The 25,253-nt window shown below is 43.2% G+C and overlaps 2 protein-coding genes across 12 annotated transcripts; one reads left to right on the plus strand and one right to left on the minus strand.

Annotated features, from left to right (window-relative positions):
- The first annotated feature begins 2,934 nt into the window (after nt 1–2,934).
- Nucleotides 2,935–14,960, plus strand: LOC112225376 (PHD finger protein 7). Of its 4 annotated transcripts, XM_042306997.1 has the most exons (18): nt 3,239–3,363; nt 6,035–6,088; nt 7,197–7,301; nt 7,464–7,597; nt 7,733–7,764; nt 8,220–8,296; nt 9,941–10,011; nt 10,131–10,180; nt 10,299–10,378; nt 10,491–10,513; nt 10,726–10,790; nt 10,917–10,995; nt 12,313–12,347; nt 12,439–12,485; nt 13,492–13,564; nt 13,709–14,122; nt 14,252–14,323; nt 14,546–14,960. In XM_042306997.1, the coding sequence occupies exons 3-18, from the start codon at nt 7,281–7,283 to the stop codon at nt 14,620–14,622; spliced, it is 1,350 nt and encodes a 449-aa protein (XP_042162931.1). In that variant the 5' UTR covers nt 3,239–3,363; nt 6,035–6,088; nt 7,197–7,280; the 3' UTR covers nt 14,623–14,960. The 4 variants fall into 4 exon arrangements, 3 of the variants coding, with proteins under 3 accessions (XP_024245064.1, XP_024245065.1, XP_042162931.1); XR_002949569.2 differs by lacking the exon at nt 6,035–6,088 and having other exon boundaries at nt 2,935–3,363; nt 13,939–14,122; nt 14,546–14,612; XM_024389296.2 differs by lacking the exon at nt 6,035–6,088 and having other exon boundaries at nt 2,954–3,363; nt 14,546–14,959.
- Nucleotides 14,961–17,576: 2,616 nt separating this feature from the next.
- Nucleotides 17,577–25,006, minus strand: LOC112225377 (RCC1 and BTB domain-containing protein 1). 8 transcript variants are annotated; one of them, XM_042306998.1, is made up of 13 exons: nt 24,869–25,006; nt 24,736–24,767; nt 23,531–23,759; nt 23,226–23,376; nt 22,883–23,049; nt 22,203–22,361; nt 21,939–22,046; nt 21,721–21,863; nt 21,537–21,625; nt 21,229–21,355; nt 20,518–20,669; nt 20,167–20,297; nt 17,577–19,933 (listed from the first exon to the last, which is right to left on the minus strand). In XM_042306998.1, exons 1-13 carry the CDS (start codon nt 24,989–24,991, stop codon nt 19,793–19,795), a joined length of 1,752 nt encoding a protein of 583 aa, XP_042162932.1. In that variant the 5' UTR covers nt 24,992–25,006; the 3' UTR covers nt 17,577–19,792. The 8 variants fall into 8 exon arrangements, with proteins under 8 accessions (XP_042162932.1, XP_024245067.1, XP_024245069.1 ...); XM_024389299.2 differs by having other exon boundaries at nt 21,435–21,625; XM_024389301.2 differs by having other exon boundaries at nt 21,537–21,628.
- Between the last annotated feature and the right edge of the window lie 247 nt (nt 25,007–25,253).

Raw genomic sequence — 25,253 nt, forward strand, 5'->3', positions numbered from 1 at the left:
CCACCCGATGTCACAGGAAGGCCATAAAGATCATCAAGGACAACAACCACCCGAGCCACTGCCTGTTCACCCCGCTATCAAATCAAATCAAATTTTATTTGTCACATACACATGGTTAGCAGATGTTAATGCGAGTGTAGCGAAATGCTTGTGCTTCTAGTTCCGACAATGCAGTAATAACGAGCAAGTAATCTAACTAACAATTCCAAAAAAACTACTGTCTTATACACAGTGTAAGGGGATAAAGAATATGTACATAAGGATATATGAATGAGTGATGGTACAGAGCAGCATAGGCAAGATACAGTAGATGATATCGAGTACAGTATATACATATGAGATAAGTATGTAAACCAAGTGGCATAGTTAAAGTGGCTAGTGATACATGTATTACATAAGGATGCAGTCGATGATATAGAGTACAGTATCAACGTATGCATATGAGATGAACAATGTAGGGTAAGTAACATTATATAAGGTAGCATTGTTTAAAGTGGCTAGTGATATATTTACATCATTTCCCATCAATTCCCATGATTAAAGTGGCTGGAGTAGAGTCAGTGTCATTGACAGTGTGTTGGCAGTAGCCACTCAATGTTAGTGGTGGCTGTTTAACAGTCTGATGGCCTTGAGATAGAAGCTGTTTTTCTGTCTCTCGGTCCCAGCTTTGATGCACCTGTACTGACCTCGCCTTCTGGATGACGGCGGGGTGAACAGGCAGTGGCTCGGGTGGTTGATGTCCTTGATGATCTTTATGGCCTTTCTGTAGCATCGGGTGGTGTAGGTGTCCTGGAGGGCAGGTAGTTTGCCCCCGGTGATGCGTTGTGCAGACCTCACTACCCTCTGGAGAGCCTTACGGTTGAGGGCGGTGCAGTTGCCATACCAGGCGGTGATACAGCCCGCCAGGATGCTCTCGATTGTGCATCTGTAGAAGTTTGTGAGTGCTTTTGGTGACAAGCCGAATTTCTTCAGCCTCCTGAGGTTGAAGAGGCACTGCTGCGCCTTCCTCACGATGCTGTCTGTGTGAGTGGACCAATTCAGTTTGTCTGTGATGTGTATGCCGAGGAACTTAAAACTTGCTACCCTCTCCACTACTGTTCCATCGATGTGGATGGGGGTGTTCCCTCTGCTGTTTCCTGAAGTCCACAATCATCTCCTTAGTTTTGTTGACGTTGAGTGTGAGGTTATTTTCCTGACACCACACTCCGAGGGCCCTCACCTCCTCCCTGTAGGCCGTCTCGTCGTTGTTGGTAATCAAGCCTACCACTGTTGTGTCGTCCGCAAACTTGATGATTGAGTTGGAGGCGTGCATGGCCACGCAGTCGTGGGTGAACAGGGAGTACAGGAGAGGGCTCAGAACGCACCCTTGTGGGGCCCCAGTGTTGAGGATCAGCGGGGAGGAGATGTTGTTGCCTACCCTCACCACCTGGGGGCGGCCCGTCAGGAAGTCCAGTACCCAGTTGCACAGGGCGGGGTCGAGACCCAGGGTCTCGAGCTTGATGACGAGCTTGGAGGGTACTATGGTGTTGAATGCCGAGCTGTAGTCGATGAACAGCATTCTCACATAGGTATTCCTCTTGTCCAGATGGGTTAGGGCAGTGTGCAGTGTGGTTGAGATTGCATCGTCTGTGGACCTATTTGGGCGGTAAGCAAATTGGAGTGGGTCAAGGGTGTCAGGTAGGGTGGAGGTGATATGGTCCTTGACTAGTCTCTCAAAGCACTTCATGATGACGGATGTGAGTGCTACGGGGCGGTAGTCGTTTAGCTCAGTATCATCCAGAAGGCGAGGTCAGTACAGGTGCATGAAAGCAGGGACCGAGAGACTGAAAAACAGCTTCAAGGCCATAAAATAAAATAAAATAAAATGTATTTATATAGCCCTTCTTATCATCAGCTGATATCTCAAAGTGCTGTACAGAAACCCAGCCTATAACCCCAAACAGAAAGCAATGCTGAATGTTGAAGCACGTTGGCTAGGAAAAACTCCCTAGAAAGGCCAAAACCGAGGAAGAAACCTAGAGAGGAACCAGTTTATATGGGGTGGTTAGTCCTCTTCCGGCTGTGCCGGGTGGAGATTATAACAGAACATGGCCAAGATGTTCAAATGTTCATAAATGACCAGCATGGTCAAATAATAGGTCTGGGACAGGTAGCACGTCCATTGAGTGGCTGCTGCCAACATACTGACTCAACTCCAGCCACTTTAATAATGGAAATTGATGGAAATTGGTGCAAAAAATGTATCACTAGCCACTTTAAACAATGCCACTTAATATGTTTACATACCCTACATTACTCATCTCATATTTATATGTATATAATGTACTCTATATCATCTACTGCATCTTTATGTAATACATGTATCACTAGCCACTTTAAACTATGCCACTTTGTTTACATACCCTACATTACTCATCTCATATGTATATACTGTACTCGATACCATCTACTGCATCTTGCCTATGCCGTTCTGTACCATCAGTCATTCATATATCTTTATGTACATATTCTTTATCCCTTTACACTTGTGTGTATAAGGTATTAGTTGTGGAATTGTTAGGTTACTCGTTGGTTATTACGGCATTGTCGGAACTAGAAGCACAAGCATTTCGCTACACTCGCATTAACATCTGCTAACCATGTGTATGTGACAAATAACATTTGATTTGATTTGAAGCTAGATGTCATTATATCTGCAGCCGATCCGTTTTTGGGGCTCCAAGACTTTACAGCAGAAGCACTACGGACTTTTGTCGCTAGGAAATATCCCCCTCTGTGTTGGGACCAGAGTAAAATGAGTTTAAAAAATAAATACAAATACAGAAAAGCATATTGATTTTGTTTAGTAAAAATTGGTAGTTGGAATTATATTTTATTTTACCCAAATATTTTCATTTTTTGGGATCTTTATTATTCACCCGCACATTAGGTGGCGGAATGCACATTAATGTCTGCGAAAGCCATTATACCATAGAAGCAGAAGCACCATAGAAGCAGAAGCAGGACTATTCTTTTTGCCTACTCGGAAATTACGATACGAAACGTTGACCCTTCTGAACAAATACTGAGTCAGGTGGGGCCCTACTATTCGATTCATATCGCGTGATTTCTGTATTAGTGTAGAAGAAGCGAAAGAAAAATCGGCGTTGCGAACGGACGGAGATTAGGTCAATCCGCTCATACTTACATTTCTAGCACGCTGTGGTTTTCTGCCAAATTGCTAAAGATAACAACACATGGAGAATGGGTCCCGAGCCACATGGTAGGAACATACGATGCGTACTTTGTAAAAGTTCCAAGGAAAATCTGACAACTGGACCATTATCGACGAAAGATTCTGTCACCGCTCATCAGAACTGCTTGGTAAGATTCGAAAAGCTCTGCCGTGACCTATACTTTTGCTTTGGGGGAATATTTTGGTACTGCTAGGCTAACCACGATATTTTGGGGGAAGGAACTAAAACGAGTAAATCAAATTTGCAGATTTAGTAGACAACAGCATGTAGAAAACAGCTGTCGATTAACAGTTAACAGTGGGGTTCTGACCCGGACCCTACCTAGTGTTATGATTAGTCTATTAGTCTAGTTCTCGGACCCTAGGTACTGCATTTAAAAATATATATATTACTAACAGATTAAACGAACTTTGGCAAAGGGATTTTAGGAATAGGTTTAGTGTTATACAATGTAATATTATTAATATACAATTGATGTTATTAACCCTGGGCAACATGGGCCTGGGAGGCTCACAGGGATATTGGTATCCACAGTACTCCACCAATTATTAATTTGACAGCTCAATCATTCTTGTATTCCCCAAAATGTTATTGTATTTTTTTTTAAACATAAATGCACTGTAATGTAAGCTTTAAAACGGAAAAATGTTCTCTCTGCCAAATCAAATCAAATTTTTATTTGTCACATACACATGGTTAGCAGATGTTAATGCGAGTGTAGCGAAATGCTTGTGCTTCTAGTTCTGACAATGCAGTAATAACGAACAAGTAATCTAACTAACAATTCCAAAACTACTGTCTTATACACAGTGTAAGGGGATAAAGAATATGTACATACGGATATATGAATGAGTGATGGTACAGAGCAGCATAGGCAAGATACAGTAGATGGTATCGAGTACAGTATATACATATGAGATGAGTATGTAAACAAAGTGGCATAGTTAAAGTGGCTAGTGATACATGTATTACATAAGGATGCAGTCGATGATATAGAGTACAGTATCAACGTATGCATATGAGATGAACAATGTAGGGTAAGTAACATTATATAAGGTAGCATTGTTTAAAGTGGCTAGTGATATATTTACATTTCCCATCAATTCCCATTATTAAAGTGGCTGGAGTTGAGTCAGTGTCAGTGTGTTGGCAGCAGCCACTCAATGTTAGTGGTGGCTGTTTAACAGTCTGATGGCCTTGAGATAGAAGCTGTTTTTCAGTCTCTCGGTCCCAGCTTTGATGCACCTGTACTGACCTCGCCTTCTGGATGATAGCGGGGTGAACAGGCAGTGGCTCGGGTGGTTGATGTCCTTGATGATCTTTATGGCCTTCCTGTAACATTGGGTGGTGTAGGTGTCCTGGAGGGCAGGTAGTTTGCCCCCGGTGATGCGTTGTGCAGACCTCACTACACTCTGGAGAGCCTTACGGTTGTGGGCGGAGCAGTTGCCGTACCAGGCGGTGATACAGCCCGCCAGGATGCTCTCGATTGTGCATCTGTAGAAGTTTGAGTGCTTTTGGTGACAAGCCAAATTTCTTCAGCCTCCTGAGGTTGAAGAGGCGCTGCTGCGCCTTCTTCACGATGCTGTCTGTGTGAGTGGACCAATTCAGTTTGTCTGTGATGTGTATGCCGAGGAACTTAAAACTTGCTACCCCCTCCACTACTGTTCCATCGATGTGGATAGGGGGGTGTTCCCTCTGCTGTTTCCTGAAGTCCACAATCATCTCCTTAGTTTTGTTGACGTTGAGTGTGAGGTTATTTTCCTGACACCACACTCCGAGGGCCCTCACCTCCTCCCTGTAGGCCGTCTCGTCGTTGTTGGTAATCAAGCCTACCACTGTTGTGTCGTCCGCAAACTTGATGATTGAGTTGGAGGCGTGCATGGCCACGCAGTCGTGGGTGAACAGGGAGTACAGGAGAGGGCTCAGAACGCACCCTTGTGGGGCCCCAGTGTTGAGGATCAGCGGGGTGGAGATGTTGTTGCCTACCCTCACCACCTGGGGGCGGCCCGTCAGGAAGTCCAGTACCCAGTTGCACAGGGCGGGGTTGAGACCCAGGGTCTCGAGCTTGATGACGAGCTTGGAGGGTACTATGGTGTTGAATGCCGAGCTGTAGTCGATGAACAGCATTCTCACATAGGTATTCCTCTTGTCCAGATGGGTTAGGGCAGTGTGCAGTGTGGTAGAGATTGCATCGTCTGTGGACCTATTTGGGCGGTAAGCAAATTGGAGTGGGTCTAGGGTGTCAGGTAGGGTGGAGGTGATATGGTCCTTGACTAGTCTCTCAAAGCACTTCATGATGACGGAAGTGAGTGCTACGGGGCGGTAGTCGTTTAGCTCAGTTACCTTAGCTTTCTTGGGAACAGGAACAATGGTGGCCCTCTTGAAGCATGTGGGAACAGCAGACTGGTATAGGGATTGATTGAATATGTCCGTAAACACACCGGCCAGCTGGTCTGCGCATGCTCTGAGGGCGTGCCTCATGGCAAAATGTGTAGAATTGCAGGATATTAGGTTTAAAGCTGCAACAACAACAATATCTCTCTGCCCCCCCCTGTTTTTATTTATTTACTTGCTCTTTTGCACACCAATATCTCTACCTGTACATGACCATCTGATCATTTATCACTCCAGTGTTAATCTGCAAAATTGTAATTATTCGCCTACCTCCTCATGCCTTTTGCACACATTGTATATAGACTCCCCCTTTTGTTTTCTACTGTGTTATTGACTTGTTAATTGTTTATTCCATGTGTAACTCTGTGTTGTCTGCTCACACTGCTATGCTTTATCTTGGCCAGGTCGCAGTTGCGAATGAGAACTTGTTCTCAACTGGCCTACCTGGTTAAATAAAGGTGAAATATATATATATATTTTTTTAAATGACAAAATGTGTAGAATTGCAGGATATTAGGTTTAAAGCTGCAACAACAACAATATCTCTCTGCCCCATGACAAAATGTGTAGAATTGCAGGATATTAGGTTTAAAGCTGCAACAACAACAATATCTCTCTGCCCCATGACAAAATGTGTAGAATTGCAGGATATTAGGTTTAAAGCTGCAACAACAACAATATCTCTCTGCCCCATGACAAAATGTGTAGAATTGCAGGATATTAGGTTTAAAGCTGCAACAACAACAATATCTCTCTGCCCCATGACAAAATGTGTAGAATTGCAGGATATTAGGTTTAAAGCTGCAACAACAACAATATCTCTCTGCCCCATGACAAAATGTGTAGAATTGCAGGATATTAGGTTTAAAGCTGCAACAACAACAATATCTCTCTGCCCCATGACAAAATGTGTAGAATTGCAGGATATTAGCTTAAACTGTAATAATGTCTCTACAATGCCAAGAGATGGGACTTTAGAATGTTACTTCCCAGGGCCCGAGACTGGGTTCGTCCGGCCATGCACTGACAGTCATTGTAGAACTTCTTGTATGCTATTTATCTCACTTGAGTTTTGTTCTGATTGAGGGGGTCCCTGAAGAAGTTGATATCATGAAAGGGTTCCCTGGACTCAAAACGTTTTGAGAAGCCCTGGTCTATTGACTCAAATGGAGTGAACACTACAGAAGTACACCTCACCTTGAATGATCGGCTTTGTTGTTTCCTTTCCCATTTAAATCCTGAATGCAGCTCGTTTGGGGACACTGATTTTCCTATCATGATAATATAATTGACATGCCTTATGAGCTATCTTACCCCATCAGAACCCAAAATAACATTTTTTATAAACAAAGAAATACAATGTGATTGTAAACAAACACTGTATATCTTCAAAACATGGTAAAAACTATCATTTTGATCCCATGAATGGCCAGTCCATGCATCCATAGGTCCATCTATGAATTTGATTGGTTACATAATATTTATCAAATAAAACTGTTGGGGCTGCCATTTGGTGTTTGAATCCCAGATTGCCCCTTTAACTCTTCCATGTGTTTTGAATTGCAGCTTTATTCATCCGGGGTTATTTGCCAGAACTCGCCAGAGTTTGACGACTTGTTTGGTTTCACTGTAAAAGATGTCCAGAATGAGATGAGGAGGGGAAACAGACTGGTGAGGTTATTTGAATGTTTCCCTTAGTGTTTGACATAAGTTGTTCAAACCATGATAGTTGTTTGAACTAATTAAGTCGTGTGTGTTGTTTCAGTAATGTCTGATGGTTTTGGTTTTGTTGGCCTACTGTCACTGTACAAGCAAACTGTATCCCCCCCCCAGATTTGCTACAGGTGTAAGAGGAAGGGTGCCACGGTGGGGTGTGAGGTGAAACGCTGTCAGAAGTCCTACCATTACCCCTGTGCTGTGGAAGACGGGGCCCACAACGTCGAAGACCGTATTGAAGGGAAGTATACGTGAGTGCAAGGCACAACACCTTTTCTTCCTAAACAACTGTGAAATATATTTTTGAACTTCATTGTATATATATGATAAAGTTAATGAACATGTTATTGACTGGGTCTCTATGACCGTGTGTCTGTTTGTTACAGGGTGTACTGTCAGAAGCATAATCCAGAGTTAGGTGAGGTGGCTGCTGGTTATTTTTATGTGTCCATCTGCCTGTAGGCTAGGGTTGAGTGGTATCCAGATTTCCGTACCTTCAATTCCATTCTCCTGTACCATACTGGGGAATCTGGTATTTCCAGCAGTGCCCACAAGGGGCGCTATTTCTTAAACTAAATAAAAAGCTAACAGCTAACAAGCACGTAAATCATTGAAAATCATACCGTCTGTATTTCAAAATACCACAGTATACGACCCAAGCCTATAGCAGAAATCAATTAATTGTCCATCCCGATACCCATCTGGATGTGTTTAGTTTATTAAATAGCTGTTAGTCCATCAGGGCAAATCTTCCTGGCTTGGTACACAAACACGCAGCCTCTGCCAGTCCAGCTGGCAGTTTCAACAAAAAACTGTAAGTTAATGAGGTGTTACTTTGACTTGTTCTTGAGGATTGTTTCTGTCTCAACACAGCATCCAATGGTACATCTTTGTCCTGCAACGGTGATTCAGACACAGAGAAGAACAACAATGGAGAAATGTCATCCAAGGTCTGTATGCCACTGACTACAGTGTAATGTAAGAATTTAATAACACGCACACAGGTCATTTATGAAAATGGATAGTTAATAGCTAGGCCTATATATGATTGATTAGCTGGTCACTATTCCTGTCTTCTGGTCATCATTGAACAACATCATCTAGCTGAAGGCTCAGAAATGAATACAAATCACGTTTCTCCCTCCTGTAGTGTACTAAACTCAGCCTAAAAAGAAACGTCCCTTTATCAGGACCCTGTTTTTCAAAGATAATTCATAAAAATCCAAATAAGTCACAGATCTTCATTGTAAAGGGTTTAAACACTTTCCCATGCTTGTTCAATGAACCATATTCAATTAATGAACATGTACCTGTGGAACGTTCGTTAAAGACACTAACAGCTTACAGACGGTAGGCAATTAAGGTCACAGTTATGAAAACTTAGGACACTAAAGAGGCCTTTCTACTGACTCTGAAAAACACAAAAAAAAAAGATGCCCAGGGTCCCTGCTCATCTGTGTGAACGTGCCTTAGGCATGCTGCAAGGAGGCATGAGGACTGCAGATGTGGTCAGGGCACTAAATTTCAATGTCCGTACTGTGAGATGCCTAAGACAGCAGTACAAGGAGACAGGACGGACAGCTGATCATCCTCGCAGTGGTAGACCACGTGTAACAACAACCTGCACAGGATCGGTATATCCGAACGTCACACCTGCGGGACAGGTGCAGGATGGCAACAACAATTGCCCGAGTTACACCAGGAACGCACAATCCCTCCTTCAGTGCTCAGACTGTCCGCAATAGGCTGAGAGAGGCTGGACTGAGGGCTTGTAGGCCTGTTGTAAGGCAGGTCCTCTCCAGACATCACCGGCAACAACGTCACCTATGGGCACAAACCCACCGTCGCTGGACCAGACAGGACTGGCAAAAATGCTCTTCACTGACGAGTCGCGGTTTTGTCTCACCAGGGGTGATGGTCGGATTCGCGTTTATCGTCGAACGAATGAGCATTACACCGAAGCCTGTACTCTGGAGCGGGATCGATTTGGAGGTGGAGTGTCTGTCATGGTCTGGGGTGGTGTGTCACAGCATCATCGGACTGAGCTTGTTGTCATTGCTGGCAATCTCTACGCTGTGCGTTACAAGGAAGACATCCTCCTCCCTCGTGTGGTACCCTTCCTGTAGGCTCATCCTGACATGACCCTCCAGCATGGAAATGCCACCAGCCCTACTGCTCGTTCTGTGCGTGATTTCCTGCAAGACATGAATGTCAGTGTTCTGCCATGGCCAGCGAAGAGCCTGGATCTCAATCCCAATGAGCACGTCTGGGACCTGTTGGATCGGAGGGTAAGAGCTAGTCCATGAGGAAGAGATACACTGCAGTACTTAATGCAGCTGATGGCCACACCAGATACTGACTGTTACTTTTGATTTTAACCCGCCCTTTGTTCGGTGACACATTATACCATTTCTATTAGTCACATGTCTGTGGAACTTGTTCGGTTTGTCTCAGTTGTTGAATCTTGTTATGTTCATACAAATATTTACACATGATAAGTTTGCTGAAAATAAACGCAGTTGACAGTGAGAGGACTTTTCTTTATTTGCTGAGTTTATAACCTAAAGTTAATCAATATTCATTCCCAATTGCAGCTGTTTTGTGTCATCTGTGAAAAGAAAGAGGAGAGCGTCAGTCTAGAACACATCGACAGTGGCATATTCAAGTGAGTATGAGGAGTCTTTTATTCCAAAACCAATGGCTTTGCTCATTAATTTCTATCATTGATGTCAGTAAGGGTGATTTATTATGTTGTTGTTAGAGCCTGGTACGCCTCTGTCACAGGTTGTATTGTGAAAAGCATAAACCACTGTCGTTGCAGAAAGAGCTGAATGGTAAGTAATTTTGTCTCCACTGACTCGCACTTCGTTTGGTTGTGGGTTACACAAAGGTGTTCTCTGTAGATCAGATACATTTGTAAATGTATGTTTTGGATATGTTGTAATTTTAAAGGACATGCTTTGTCAGGACCCTCATCTTGCAAGAGTGACTACAACACACCTGAAAACCAACGGCAGACACAAACACCCAAGGTGTTTATATTTAGCTTTTAAAAATGGCTGCATATCTTCTGCAGTAAAGAAAGTCACTTAATGTAATCGTATGAAAATATAGTGAATCATAATCTCTTTGCTTTTGAAACAGAGACTGTTGAACTCCTCTAGCAAGTAAGTATGGAATTGAGGTATGCATGTTGTAGGGTGGTTTGGTTCTGTCCAGCTGACCTGCTCTGTTCTGAGTGTGGAGTTCATGCTGCTTTATGTATGTTTTTTGCTGACAAACAGTTCAGTAAATGTGTCTCTCTCATTCCTAAAAAATGGACTGGATTCTTTGGGGACTATTTTCTGAACACTGCGCCCGTTCTCTCTTTTTTTGTCAGACGGGAAGTGACATCATCAAGAAAGTCCAAACACAGGAGGATAATGGATAACTCCTCAGACTCAGGTTGCTTTATTGTTTCTGTAGCCTCCTTTTTCACTACCTTGATTGTTGTCATTTTTAAAATAAAGTTTATACAAAGACATGAGCAACACATTGCATTGATTAGTATGTTGGTGTGTTCTGTAACAGATGGAGATGTGAATAGGATTGATATGGAGTTTTCCCCTCTGGAGTCCAATCTAGAAGACCTTGTCAACTCTGAACACAGGTAATGGTGATAGTGCTCTCATCGAGTTTCAATTAAACTACTTTCAATGGAGGCAGTGCATGTTTTTTCTGTTGTGTTTTTTTAACCAGGTGGGCCAGTGAAGAACAAGTTCTCATTTACAACTGTGACCTGGCCAAGATGAAGCAAAGCAGTGCGCCAAAAACAACAGAGTTACATATGGGATAAACAAACGTACAGTCAATAACACAATAGAAAAATCTATGTACAGTGTGTGCAAAAGAGCAACAAAAAAAATATAATAACAATATGGGGATGAGGTAGATGGGTGTGCTATTTACAGATGGACTGTGTACAGGGATTGGTAAACTGCTCAGACGGCTGATGCTTAAAGTTAGAGAAGGAGATATCAGTATCCAGCTTCAGTGATTTATTATTTTTTTATATATATTTTTTTGCAATTCGTTCCAGTCATTGGCAGCAGAGAACTGGAAGGAAAGGCGGCCAAAGTAGGTGTTGGCTTTGGGGATGACCAGTGAGATATACCTGCTGGAGCGCGCTCTACGGGTGGGTGTTGCTATGGTGACCAGTGAGCTGAGATAAGACGGGGCTTTACCTAGCAAAGACTTATAGATGACCTGGAGCCAGTGGGTTTGGCAATGAATATGTAGCGAGGGCCAGCCAACGAGAGCATACAGGTCACAGTGGTGGGTAGTATATGGGGCTTTAGTGACAAAATGGATGTCACTGTGATAGACTGCAACCAATTTGCTGAGTAGGTCGTTGGAAGCTATTTTGTTAATTACATCGCCGAAGTCAAGGATCGGTAGGATAGTCAGTTTTATGAGGGTATGTTTGGCAGCATGAGTGAAGGAGGCTTTGTTGCGAAATAAGCCGATTTCTAGATTTAATTTTGGATTGGAGATGCTTAATGTGAGTCTGGAAGGAGAGTTTACAGTCTAACCAGACACCTAGGTATTTGTAGTTGTCCACATATTCTAAGTCGGAACCGTCCAGAGTAGTGATGCTAGTCGTTCTAGCGGGCAACAATCGATTGAAGAGCATGCATTTAGTTTTTAAAAGCAGTTGGAGGCCACGGAAGGAGTGTTGTATGGCATTGAACCGCGTTTGGAGGTTTATTGGTTTATTCTGACAAATTTCTTTACCTTCTAAGGCTCTCTAAGGCTCTCTTTACCTTCTAAGGCTCTCAAGGTTGTTCAAATAGCATGTTATCATTTCAGTGTTGAGGCATTTCCTGTGTAGGTCAAATGCTATAAAAAGGGAAGGAGGGGGATGGTTGCCTGCCTCTGTAGCGTCACGTTGATACAAGATTATTGATTTTGCGCTCTTACTTCACAGTAATCATGCTGAGACCCCCATAGCTTCCACCACAGGTAAACCATGTCAGGACACATTAACACACCACATTACCAGGATGTTTAATATCAAACCTAATAATATCAAACCAACTGTCATTTTCCTTAGGAAATCAGCCAGCACCTGAAGATGGGGACTGTACATTAATCGACTCCGTGAGTTACATAGCTTTATTTCTCTGATTACTCTTGTCCAATATTTCTTCTGTGGCATTACTGTATCTCTATACTGCTCCTAAACCATTGATTCAACCATAAGGTGCTACAGAGGGTAGTGTGTACGGCCCATTACATCACTGGGGCCGAGCTCCTTGCCATCCAGGACCTCTATACCAGGCGGTGTCAGAGGAAGGACCTAACATTCTTCTGACACCATCCACCAAAGCCATAGACTGTTCTGTCTGCTACTGCACGGTAACGGTACCAGTGCACCACCAAGTCTGGAACCAATAGGACCTTCTACCCTCAAACCATGAGACTACTTTACAAGACTACTAATCATATGGCTACTCGGACTACGTGCATTGGCCCTTTTTTTGCACTCTATGCACACACTGGACTCCACTCACTCACTCACTCACTCACACAGTTTATATAAACATATGCATACTGACGCCACACTCACCACATACACTGCTGCTACTGTCCATCTATCACTTTAACCCTAGCTATATGTACATATCAACCTCAATTACCTCGTACCCCTGCACATTGACTCGGTACTGGTACTCCCTGTACATAGCCATGTTATTACCTTGTACCCCTGCACATTGACTCAGTACTGGTACTCCCTGTACATAGCCACGTTATTACCTCGTACCCCTGCACATTGACTCGGTACTGGTACTCCCTGTACATAGCCATGTTATTACCTTGTACCCCTGCACATTGACTCGGTACTGGTACTCCCTGTACATAGCCACGTTATTACCTCGTACCCCTGCACATTGACTCGGTACTGGTACTCCCTGTACATAGCCACGTTATTTCTACTCGTTATTCACTGTATTTATTCCTTGTCACTGTTTCTATTTGTATTTTTACAAATCTGTATCTTTAACCCTGCATTGTTGGGAAAAGGACCCATAAGTAAGCATTTCACTGTTAGTCAACACCTGTTGTTTATGAAGAATGTAACCAATTGAATTTGATCTTTCTCCAGGATGCTGGGTCCCAGAGTCTTTTGCTGCCAGTGATGCTGTGTGTTGCATCTGAAGAACCCTCTCAGGCCACAGGTAGTTACAGCTCCTCATCTCTCACCTGTACGCTCACTTTTCATGAACTCTTACATATAATCCCTCCCTACTAGCCAGGAAGGAAAAACTCAAATTGTTGAGTTCTCTATCATCTCGCTCCTTCTGTGTTCTCTATCCTCTCAGTGTGCAGTTCTGAGTCTTGTCAAGGTTTTGTTCCGCACTCACCTGGTTCACCACACGGCTGCTCTCACTCACCTGGACCTGCTATTGATCCCATCTTGCCTGTCCACTCACCTGACTGCTCATCCGTCCACTCTGGTCCACTCAATTTGGCCAGCACAGCTATTGTGTGTTATGGCCCAGTGTCCTCTCCTCCATCTCCCTCTACTCCCTCTCCACACGCTGTCTCCCAGTGTCCCCTTGCAAGGCCTGGAGGCCCGGGTTCACCTGGTGGTTCTGGCTCCGGCAATGCAGCCAGCAGGGTGTTCTGGAGGAGGTGTACCGAAGCAGGCTGTACAGAGTCCATCTTCACCACCTTCATCTCTGACATGGTCGGCATCTCCAAGAGGATCCTATCAGATCAGGCCAGTCAGGAGGGTGAGTGAAACGGCTGGTATATTAAATAAAACTGTCACCAATTGAACACTGTTAGGTGTATATAATCAGAATTGCAGGCTTCATTTATTTTCTTTCGTATGTTTTTGCTTTCTCTGTCTTCCTTCACAGATTATGATCTCTCTCTGAGAGTGATTGAGGCCTCTGGAAAATTATCACAGATGCTTTCACAGCAGGAGAGAGGTGAGAATTAGTGGATTAATAAGAGTTAGGAGTTTTTATAGCGTTGTGCAAATGGTAAGGCTTCTTATTTTCAAAGCTTGTGAAGCCTGTATTCATATTTTTCTAGCCCAGACACATTGTTTGTTGTATGCTCTGTAAATTGCTCTACATGCACTTCGTGAGCCTTTAAACAACTAATATAATGCAAATATAAATCAAATGTATTCTCCCTCCTTTGTTCAGAGTTTAAGAAGAAGCAAAGGGAGCTACAGAGAGCTACGGCAGCCATAAGAGAAGCCAGGTCAGCCCTGAAAAGATGAGCGGCACTGCCAGAAATTACAGCCTTCAAAGTTCAATTCACCTTTCCTCATTTATATTTATCATTTGATTTCTCAATGTTTTAAAAAAAAAACTTGTTCCGCTTTCTTATCATAATACCAAACACATAACCTAATCTTATATTACTACCGTGTTTTATATCTAGTAGAAGCAATTGTCAAACAAGAAGAGGCTGGCTTTTTCACTTGCCAGAAAAGGGACTTTATAGCTTCACCAATGTAAAAAAAATAATGTACAGTAGCAGTCAAGTTTGGACACACCTACTCATTCAAGGGTTTTTCTTTATTTGTACTATTTTTGGGGGGAGGGGGTTTTAATTTTTTTTTTTATTGTAGAATAATAGTGAAGACATCAACTAGGAAATAACGTATGGAATCATGTCATAACCAAAAAAGTGTTAAACAAATCAAAATATATATTTTAGATTCTTCAAAGTAGCCACCCTTTGCCTTGACAGCTTTGCACACTTGGCATTCTCTCAACCAGCTTCACCTGGAATTATTTTCCAACAGTCTTGAAGGAGTTCACACATATGCTGAGCACTTGTTGGCTGCTTTTCCTTCACGCTCCGTTTCAACTCATCCCAAACCATCTCAATTGGATTGAGGTCAGGTGATTGTGGGGGCCAAGTCATCTGATGCAGCACTCCATCACTCTCCTTCTTGGTCAAACAGCCTGGAGGTGTGTTGGGTCATTGTCCTGTTGAAAAACAAATGATAGTCCCACTAAGCGCAAACTAGATGGGATGGCGTATCGTTGAAGAATGCTGTGGTGGCCATGCTGGTTAAGTGTGCCTTGAATTCTAAATAAATCACTGACAGTGTCACCAGCAAAGCACCATCACATTCTTCACAGTGGGAACCACACATGCGGAGATGATCCGTTCACCTACTTTGCGTATTACAAAGACGATAGCTGTTGGAACCAAAAATCTCACATTTGGACTAATCAGACCAAAGGACAAATTTCCACTGGTCTAATGTCCATTGCTCGTGTTTCTTGGCCCAAGCAAGTCTCTTCTTATTATTGGTGTCCTTTAGTACTGGTTTCTTTTCAGCAATAGACCATGAAGGCCTGATTTTACACAGTCTCCTCTGAACAGTTGATGTTGAGATGTCTGTTACTTGAACTCTGTGAAGCATTTATTTGGGCTACAATCTGAGGTGCAATTAACTCTAATGAACTTATCCTCTACAGCAGAGGTAACACTGGGGTTTCCTTTTCTGTGGCGGTCCACATGAGAGCCAGCTTCACCATAGCTCTTGATGATTTTTGTGACTGCACTTGAAGAAACTTTGACAGTTCTTAATGTTCTGCAATGAGGGACTGTTGTTTCTCTTAGATTATTTGGGCTGTACTTGCCATAATATGGACTTGGTCTTTTACCAAATAGGGTTATCTTCTGTATACCACCCCTACCTTGTCACAACACAGCTTATTGTCTCAAATGCATTAAGGAAAGAAATTCCACAAATTAGCTTTTAACAACCACACCTGTTAATTGAAATGTATTCCAGGTGACTATCTCATGAAGCTGGTTGAGAGAATGCAAGGAGTGTGCAAAGCTGTCATCAACTTAAAGGGTGGCTACTTTGAATAATCTCATAAAATATATTTTGATTTAACACTTTTTTGGTTACTACATGATTCCATGTTATTTCATAGTTTTGATGTCTTCACTATTTTTCTACAATGTTTGGAAATAGTAAAAAATAAAGAACCCTGGAATGAGTAGGTGTCTTTTGACTGGTACTTAATAAAAAATATATTTTCCCCTAACCCTACCACCTCTCTCCTAATTGGAGTAAAGTAATGAACAATAACACTTAGGCTTCTGCTTCCAGTTTATACATGCTATATACATTTTACAGACAATCTATTTTATAATAGGTATCTTTTTTTTGTTTTTAATCACACCCTTCAGCTCTACTCAACCCCTCCCATCTATCGCTTAACACCATCCATGTTTTATTTATATTTGCCATATTTTTCAATTGTGCTGTGATGCTTCACAAAAGTTCTGAACCTTTCTATTCTCATAGTTTCTACAGATTGTAAATTAGTCAATAGTTTTGGCAAAAATGTTGTACTTTTAAAATCACCCAGTAGTGCTATATATATATATATATATATATATATATAATTCTATTTGTTGCAAGAATTTTGTGTAATTCAAAGTTTTGAATCCGGCGTTGTTTTGCGTATTGGTCCATAAACCATGTGTTATGGAATCAGTACATCAAAAATGTCTTCCCAAATATTTTGCAATCGATACGGCACAACGGTCAATTTTTTGGTCCTTAATTAAATGAAACTGGTGTGTATATATAATATATATATTTTTAATCACAAGTTTCTTTAACCAATTTTGGTCTAATGCATGGCCAGCAGACAAGCTCCTTACTGTTCTGTGGTCTGGGGAAATGCATCAGCAAGTGACATTAGGAGGCTACAGATTGCACAGAACAAAGCAGCAAGGATTGTTTTAAGGTGGAAATATATGGTTCTTCTGTTGTAGTCATGCTGCCATGCAATAAAGAAATTGAATAATTTATCTGAGCAAACCAATGTATATATTTCAATATATACAGTGACACAATACATAGGAAAATTGTGCTGGACTATGGTAGATAATTGATTCTTCATCTTTTTAGACTGTTAAGAGTATTTCTGGACAATATGTTAGTGTATTATGTCTGTAACAGTGTGTTATATGTGAAATCATTTTCAAATAACTGAAAGTGAGAGGTTGTAATCTGAAAAGGGGAAAAGGCCATTCTTGAACAAGGGGTGAGACATTCTTAATAATCTGCTGGAGAACCAGTTCGGAATATAATAACTTTTGCATGACAGACCTTTAGTGAGAGGTCTAACGCTTTAATAATTTCTGCCCTCCAAATTCATTATATAAATAGGCCCGTTTCATTTGGTCTGGCTTGCCGTTCCAAATAAAGTGGAATATTTTTGCTCGTGTCATTTATAATAAGTGTAGGCAAAACCATAAGCAAATATGTAAACTGTAATATGACTAGAGTTAATCAGGGTGATTTTTCCAACTTTCTATTAAAATTGGAGTTAATTTCTTTCTCTTGGGGAATGTATACTGAGTATGTCCAGACCATTTTATTGGTAAACTACACGGTAATGTAAAATATGTATTTGTGATCCAATACATAATATAGCACACGTATCATCATTTGGTTTTAATCCAGAGGTTAGCAAAATGATCTAGATCGCGCAGGGATTCATATTGTTGATTTAAAAGAACACGAGTCAGTGTACAATGACACCTTTGTTTTCAAGCCCTGGATTTCTATCCCTTTGATATTAATAGATATGCCGATAGCGGACAACCTTGTTTTACTTCTCTTGACAGTTTAAAACTTTGAGAAGCTGAAATATTTCAGGCATTTATTTATAAAGCCTATTCAAAGTCAGCTGTGAATACCAGGCCATATTTTTCAGTGTTCTGTTTCCAGTACTTGTCTTATCTCCAATATGTCAACCATGTAAAAAATGCATCACAAGATTTCCGTGGTAGCGGAAACTACATACACGGTAAACGCTGCATATGTCGGCTCAGTCGAAAGTTACCGCTATAGCGCTGAACTTTGGCGGTGGGATTGAATTGAGCCCTTGTTTTGCAACCAGTCTTACACCCACCTCCAGACCACCACCCTTTTCTTTGACTCACTTATACTCCACCCACTGGTCTGTCACTTTAGGCTCTGCCCACAGTGCTTTTATCCAAAAGATCAACTGTGTGCTGCCCTCAGAACAGGATCCAATAAGGTCATATTGAGGAAAGGTAACTGGCACACCACTCTATAGAATTGGCATAGAAATGAATTACTGACAGTTGGAATCATATAAAAACTCAACTGGAATCTCAGCAGCTCCTCACAACAATGCAGCCTTCACCCAGCTTTCTCACACTCAGTGTGTGTGTGTAACTAAATATCTACAAGTTGTCTTTAATGAACATAAAAAAATAGGTGATTATCATTTCTGTATAATAGTTCTGTACAGCTGAGATATAGTGCAAACATTACTGAAAAGTAACAATACCTTAAATATCTGAAATCATCTGTAACATAGGCTGAAAATATTGCATTCAAAAACCCAGCCAACACAATGTTCTCCAAGAACTCTGTCATGGAGTTTACATTGACCCCATGCACAGGTTTTTGTTGTTGCTCTTTTTAGGAATGATGTGATTTCACACAAGTAGAACATTTTTATTGCTCTAACAGATTAAGGCCTAGGTTCAATCAGATCAATAACCGACACCAGCATGGTGGATGTGTTGGAGGTTGAACTGTGGTGGAGCCATTAGATTGGTGAGCAGCTGCTCTTGATCATTGTCATGAAGCCACACCCATCCCAGTCCTGTTAGAAGTTCAGAACAAGAAGGTGGGCAGTCAAATTGAAAAATCATGAAACTAAATAATGAGGATTTCTATAGTCTTAATCGAGGTGAAGATTACATCTCACATTCCAGTGTTCAAACTTGTAAACAAGCCTACATGGGATTTATGTTAATGTGACTCCGTGCAGCCAATGGCAATGTCCGCTTTAGATAGAAGACCGGGAACCACTTGTGGATTTGACAGCTAGCGCAGTTCCACCTCCGATACCCCAAAAACAACCACTATGCAGATGTTGGCTAAAGCGGATCTGATTGAATCCATCCGTATGACTGGATCTAATAACCTGAGATCCACCGTTCAATTAGAACACTGAAGATCGCTATCTGTCAGTAGTGACAAGTTATATAATCAATCTCACACAGGCTTTCCCAGAACCCACTGCACTATATCAGAAAGTGCAAACATGCTCCTCACTCGTCAAGAAGGGAAACAAAATACTTGCAAAGAACTCTGGCCTCCAAAGCTGCAAGATGTAACTACCAACCCACAGAGGGAGATGGAAGACGATATAAATATCTAATAACCCCTCTGAACAGTTCTGTAACAGGGGTTAGGGTAACTACTTAACATCCTTTGCCACCCATCATCTGCAGTAAATAGACAACCACTGGCAGACGCTACAGCTAACGGAGCCTGGTGGCTCATATCAGATGGCAGACCAGAGCGTGTTTAGCCTAGCGTAGCCCCCTGCGATGGAGACAGAGATGAGCCCGTTCAGCGGTCAATTCTTGAAGGCTCCACAGCGGCTAGCTCGGCTGATGAACTCTTTGAGAAGGTTGCCTTCGATCTGCCAGAAGGCTGCAGTCTGGGTCACCTCCGTCAGGTGGTTCACACAGAACTTAAAGCAGAACTCCTCCAGGTCCTAGATACACCACATGGTTAAACAGGAAATATGAAGTTAGCACTTGTCCAATAACAAACGCTCATTTGAGTTTCTCTTTGCTATGGTGTGCCCCAATGAACACAACCCTGGTAGAGTAGGCTTGGTGGAAGTTGCTCCTAGCCACAGGTACAGGGTCAGATATGTGTTAATCCGCCTAAAGGTTAAGATTGGGTGAAGAGTTACCTGTTGCTAGGTGTGGAAGCGGGACTGACCTCTGCGTCGTAGCGCACGGCAGCAGCGAGCAGAGAGAAGGCATTCTCTATGGTGATGCCTCTCTTGATGATGTGCTGACAGAGACGCTTCAGGCGGTTCTCACAGTAGGATGTGGCCAGGTCCAGCAGACCTAACACAACCATAGACAGTCTGGATCACTGTTGGCTTGGGATGTTTGCATACATTGATGTCTGCATCTGTATTGTTTCTGGACTTTTATAAATCAATGATTGGTCTACAGATGAGGTACACCCCAATATGAGCTTGACTGGTAGCCCTGTCACAGCCTTTAACCCTCCCCTATTGATTAATTGCCTTGTTAGTAAGGCATGGCTAGGTGGGGGACTGACCGATAGCATCCTCTGGGGGCAGGTCTATGTTGTCTGTGTAGAGGAACTCTAGGAAGGAGCGGTAGACGGGGTAGGTGAACTGGTCGATCTCTATCACCTCCTTCATGTCTTCATTCCAATGGGACTGGAACATGGACCTGAAGTGCTCACACCTAGCAGTGGAGAGGGGTAGAGGAAGGCTATTAGCGTCACTAAATATCCTCCATTTAAAGGGATAGTTCAGAATTTTGGAAACAAGGCCCATTACCTACTTCGAGAGTCATGAACTTGTGGATACCATTTAAGCATGCTAGCTGTACCCAAACACTGAGTCTTTGTGCCAAGCTAGTTAGCATTGGCACACAAATCTACCTCTAACTTCCTTCATACTGGACGCAGATACATAGAAATATTATCCACAAGTTCACCTGACTGAGGAAGTAGGTAAGGGGCTTCATACCAAAATCCTGAACTATCCCTTAAGTGTCTTTGAAAAGCACTAATGTAAAGCATGTGTTCTATAATATTGTGAAATAATGCCACATTTCCTCATTCGCCAGGAAAGATAAACTTGCAGTGGGTCTGGTAAAACAACTTGACTCAATAATAGACCATTCAACTTCAAACTTTCCCAATAATCCCAAAAATTATTTAGATTTGGAAAGCATTTATTGATGTTAGCTGGGTAATTTGATCTTGCTATGTTAGAGCCCAGTGAGCAACCTGCCTGACCTGATCTTGAGCACAGCCTTGTGCACATGGATGTATTTGCCATCCACGCTGAACTTGAGGTCGGCCGTCTCTGGGCTGTCAAACTCCTTCTTTAAAGACTGGGACACTGTCAGGAAGTCATCATGCTCTGGAGAGAACACACAAACACAATGAAAGTCATGACGCTCTGCCAAAAGGAGAGGACGTACTCAGTCACACACCCTTACCCATAGAGAGCAGCCTCCACATGACAGAGGGCGTGGCAAAGCAAGCAAAAACGTCATCAGTGCAGGAGAAGTGTGTGAGGAAGGGCAAGACGATGGACTGACCCCTACACTGGCCCCACATGTACACCTGGCCACTCTGAGTCTTAGCTGCTGAGGTGTGTGTGGAGTGGCATGCTGCAATCTCTACAATCCTGCTGGAGAGGAGGGAGGAGATCAGTCTGTATTCAGAGACTGCCTCATCTCTTTCTCAGCCATGATGTGTACTGTGTATATACACATTTCTCACCTCTCCTTCTCAGCCATGATCTGGACTGGGCTGAGTTGGTTGCTCTTGTTGCCTGTGCCCAGCTGGCCATAGGTGTTGGTCCCCCAGGCATACAGCAGCCCCTCGTCCGTTAGGGCCAAGGAGTGGGCATAGCCAGACACTATCTGGATGGGAAGAAAGGGGTTAATGGTAGTGGAGGTAGTGTGTGTGTGTGTGTGTGTGTGTGCGCGCACGCTCACCTGTAGCACACAGAGACCCTGCAAGCCCACCAGGCGACAAGGTGTCAGCTGATTCCCGTTGTTGCCTAGCCCCAGTTGGCCGTTTCCGTTATAGCCCCAGCCGTACACCTGAGAAAGAAACAAGCGCACAAACACTCTCTTAGATGTCCTGCAAGGTTGCTACATACTTGTGAACCTACTAAGTTAAAGTACACCGGCTGATTGAATACAACAAATACTTAACATATTTAATATCAACCCCACGTTCAAACTGTTGTCACTCACCTCTCCATTCTCGACCACAGCCAGAGAGGAGGTTTGACCACAGGTGATGCTGACGACCACCTTGTTCTGCAGACAGTTGGACACTCTCCTGGGGGTGGGCTGGTTGGCCGTGGACCCTGACCCCACCTGGCCACAGTTATTGTAGCCCCAGGCATACACCTGGACAGGGAGGTCAGAGAATCACATTGCACTGAATATATAATCATTTTCGTTAGGTTTAATAATATAGTGCAAAACACTATGGAACATCACACATCGAACAGCAATACAAGTCCAGCCCACTTCCCTGATAATACATCAGGTTCACTCTAGAGTGGTGCCAGTCACTGGACCAGTGACATAAAGCCGACTCAGTGAAAGAACAGCGGGTAACAATAGGGCCTTTATATCAGAGCTTGGATTTACTGGGTCAGTTGGTTGGTTTGGACTAGGGCACGATGGTAAGGGGGCTTAGAGCAGTGTTTCTCAATCCATGGTCTGTGGAATGTTGTTGGCCAGCCCCTCAGATGTTTCTGACAGACACAAGTGTTATCTTCAATATAGGCAGAACCCCACAGACCCCCCCCCCTCTTTCTCTCTACCCTTTCACCTTAACCTCTCCAGCATTAATAGGGATCATGGGGTGAGGAGTCACAAGCCACCTATCTCCCACTGCCCCTCTCCATCCTTCCTTCTCTCACCTCTCCAGTGTTGGTCAGGGCCAGGGAGTGATGTGAACCACAGGCCACTTCCGTCACCCTCTTGTTGAGAAGGCTGGCAGACACCAGCACAGGAGCGACCCCCTGGTTGGTGGTCCCATTCCCCAGCTGACTGTAGCCATTGTGGCCCCAGGCAAACAGCTCGCCCTCTGACACACAATGGAGGAAACGGTGAGTTAGAAACCCCAAATAGTGGTAGAAATACTTTGAACGGGCATCTGGGATAGGGATTAGGGAATCATGTCAGCTCTATTGAAGACATTTCTATGTCCAACATTCTGTGCCATCCTCTTGAATGTTGTATCCCTGTTATGTGCTGTAGTACCCTCAGTGGCCAGGAGGATGTGGGGTCCGCTGCCATAGCTGAGGCTGACCACTTTCCTCCCACTCAGAAAGTCCAGCTTCTTAGGTAGGATGGTGCTTTGGCTATCCCCTGTTCCCAGGCAGTTACTGCAGTTCAGCCCAAACACATACACCTAAGGAAGAGAAAGAGAGATGGGTCACTGTTTGAAATAAGCAGACACCAGTCAGCATGTGCTGTGCAGAGTGCATGTGTATTCCAGAAGAGAGACCTAGGAGTGACCACTCCAGATAAAACACACTGACTACACCAATCATCTGACCACTTACATCATCATTGTGGGTGATGTAGATGACCTCGTTGGCGGAGGTTCCAAACACACAGGCCTGTCGTATGGACGAGAGCTCCTCGCCTTCCATCAGACTAAACAGCGGCCATTTTGTCACATCCACCATAGTGCGCCTTGATCTCCGTTGCAACGGTGGAGGGGTGTGTCCCCGGCTACAGGGAGGAGCAGGTGCGTGGTCTTGTTGGGTGATGCTATCCCTGCTTTTCACACTGAATATTAGACAAGAGACATCGAGAGAACACACAGACAGAGCTTACACAACCACCAGAGAACACACAACTCGAAGTCAGAGATCAAACACACACGCACCCACAATCATCAGAGCACATGTGGGCACAAACAGTCACACACACATACTGTATAACTCAAATACTCTGCAACCTCAGACCACCTTTCATTCCCATTAGTATTTTGAGTTGGTGAAATTGAGCAGACAGAACAGACCATTGTCCTGGCCTTTAATCTCTAAATGTTTCCAGATTATAATTTAATCTGTTCCTCACGAACCGCAGGGTTTTACATTTGTATTCTATCCCAGCACAAACCCGAGTAATTGCCAAGCACTATATGAATCCGGTGGGTTAGTGTTGGGGTGGAATAAATCCTAGGAACTGATTTGGAAACACTGACCGTACATGTGGTTAGTTCTATATCCAGTGAGCTGAGACATAGGTTAAATTATTTATTTTTTTAATAAAAAGACTTGATACGGTTTTAAAGCAGGCAGCTAGGCTGGGAATAGTTGCTCAGTTAGAGCTTTGCTTTAGGATCGATTGCAGACCCTTGATCTCACCCCTAGAGATTACCACACACAACACGTCAATCGAAAAAAATCAAGTCGAGTCAATTTTCTGACTCTACACAAGCAAAAAACTCTCAACTAGCCAGTTTAGTACATCAGAAAAGAGAGTAAATAATGTTAATGCTACAACCGAAAACGCATTCACCTTTTATCGAGTCTATTGATGAAATCAGTAGCTAGTTAGCTAGTGGAACTTTAGCTGATTAGTTAGCCATCTAAAGTTACCTATATACTGATCAGTACACACTCGCCTTAAAAATGACTGTGGACCTGGCTAGATAACGTTATCTAGAAAGCAAGCCAACAAAACATTCCAGTTGTAGCTAAACTAGCTACTGCTAGTAAACGAGTATGCCAGCTGACAACAACGTGCATTCACTGACCTACAAGAGCGTTCCATAGTCAATAATGACAACTTTTCCGGGGAGGAAAACAAAATAGATCAAAATGAAAGTATGTTTAAAAGCGTCACACCACCAAGCCTACCTATGAGATGCGTTAGTTTGGTGCTATTACCGGTGGACGGGTAGCTAGCCTCCCGGTCACTGAACCGCTTTCTCCTGCCGCCGCCTCTCGGATAATGTCAGCAGCTCCCTCTGTTGTTGATGTTGGTGTGTCCGGAAGTGAGAGCCAATACATGTCACGTGATCAACATTCAACCAAGAGAGGCCCAACTCGATGGGAAATCTGTCTCCCTCCAGCAGGTGGCGTTTTTTCGTTGTTTCGCACAGTTGTTACGCGTGCACTGATGGAAGTAGGACACGTGACATTACTGCAACTTTGAGGAAAAAACACTTTATATCAGTCTCGAGATGGCTATGCATATTCGTAACATGAGGCTAGTAGCATAGCATCTCTCAATTGAATACAGGCGGTTGACACCAACAACCCTCATGGAGAA

This window comes from Oncorhynchus tshawytscha, linkage group LG26 (genome assembly GCF_018296145.1).
Source record: "Oncorhynchus tshawytscha isolate Ot180627B linkage group LG26, Otsh_v2.0, whole genome shotgun sequence".
Classification (NCBI taxonomy): Eukaryota; Metazoa; Chordata; class Actinopteri; order Salmoniformes; family Salmonidae; genus Oncorhynchus; species Oncorhynchus tshawytscha.

Bases quoted from the DNA above. Each gene is read 5' to 3' on its own strand.
- LOC112225376 (XM_024389296.2), top strand. From the start codon at position 3,244: ATGGGTCCCGAGCCACATGGTAGGAACATACGATGCGTACTTTGTAAA. The intron at 7,765-8,219 runs GTGAGGTGGCTG...GTCTCAACACAG, and splicing joins GAAGCATAATCCAGAGTTAG to CATCCAATGGTACATCTTTG. The intron at 12,486-13,491 runs GTGAGTTACATA...ATCTTTCTCCAG, and splicing joins ACTGTACATTAATCGACTCC to GATGCTGGGTCCCAGAGTCT.
- LOC112225377 (XM_024389298.2), bottom strand. From the start codon at position 24,991: ATGTATTGGCTCTCACTTCCGGACACACCAACATCAACAACAGAGGGA. The intron at 21,864-21,938 runs GTGAGCGTGCGC...CTTCCCATCCAG, and splicing joins AGGGTCTCTGTGTGCTACAG to ATAGTGTCTGGCTATGCCCA. The intron at 21,629-21,720 runs GTGAGAAATGTG...CCTCCTCTCCAG, and splicing joins ATCATGGCTGAGAAGGAGAG to CAGGATTGTAGAGATTGCAG.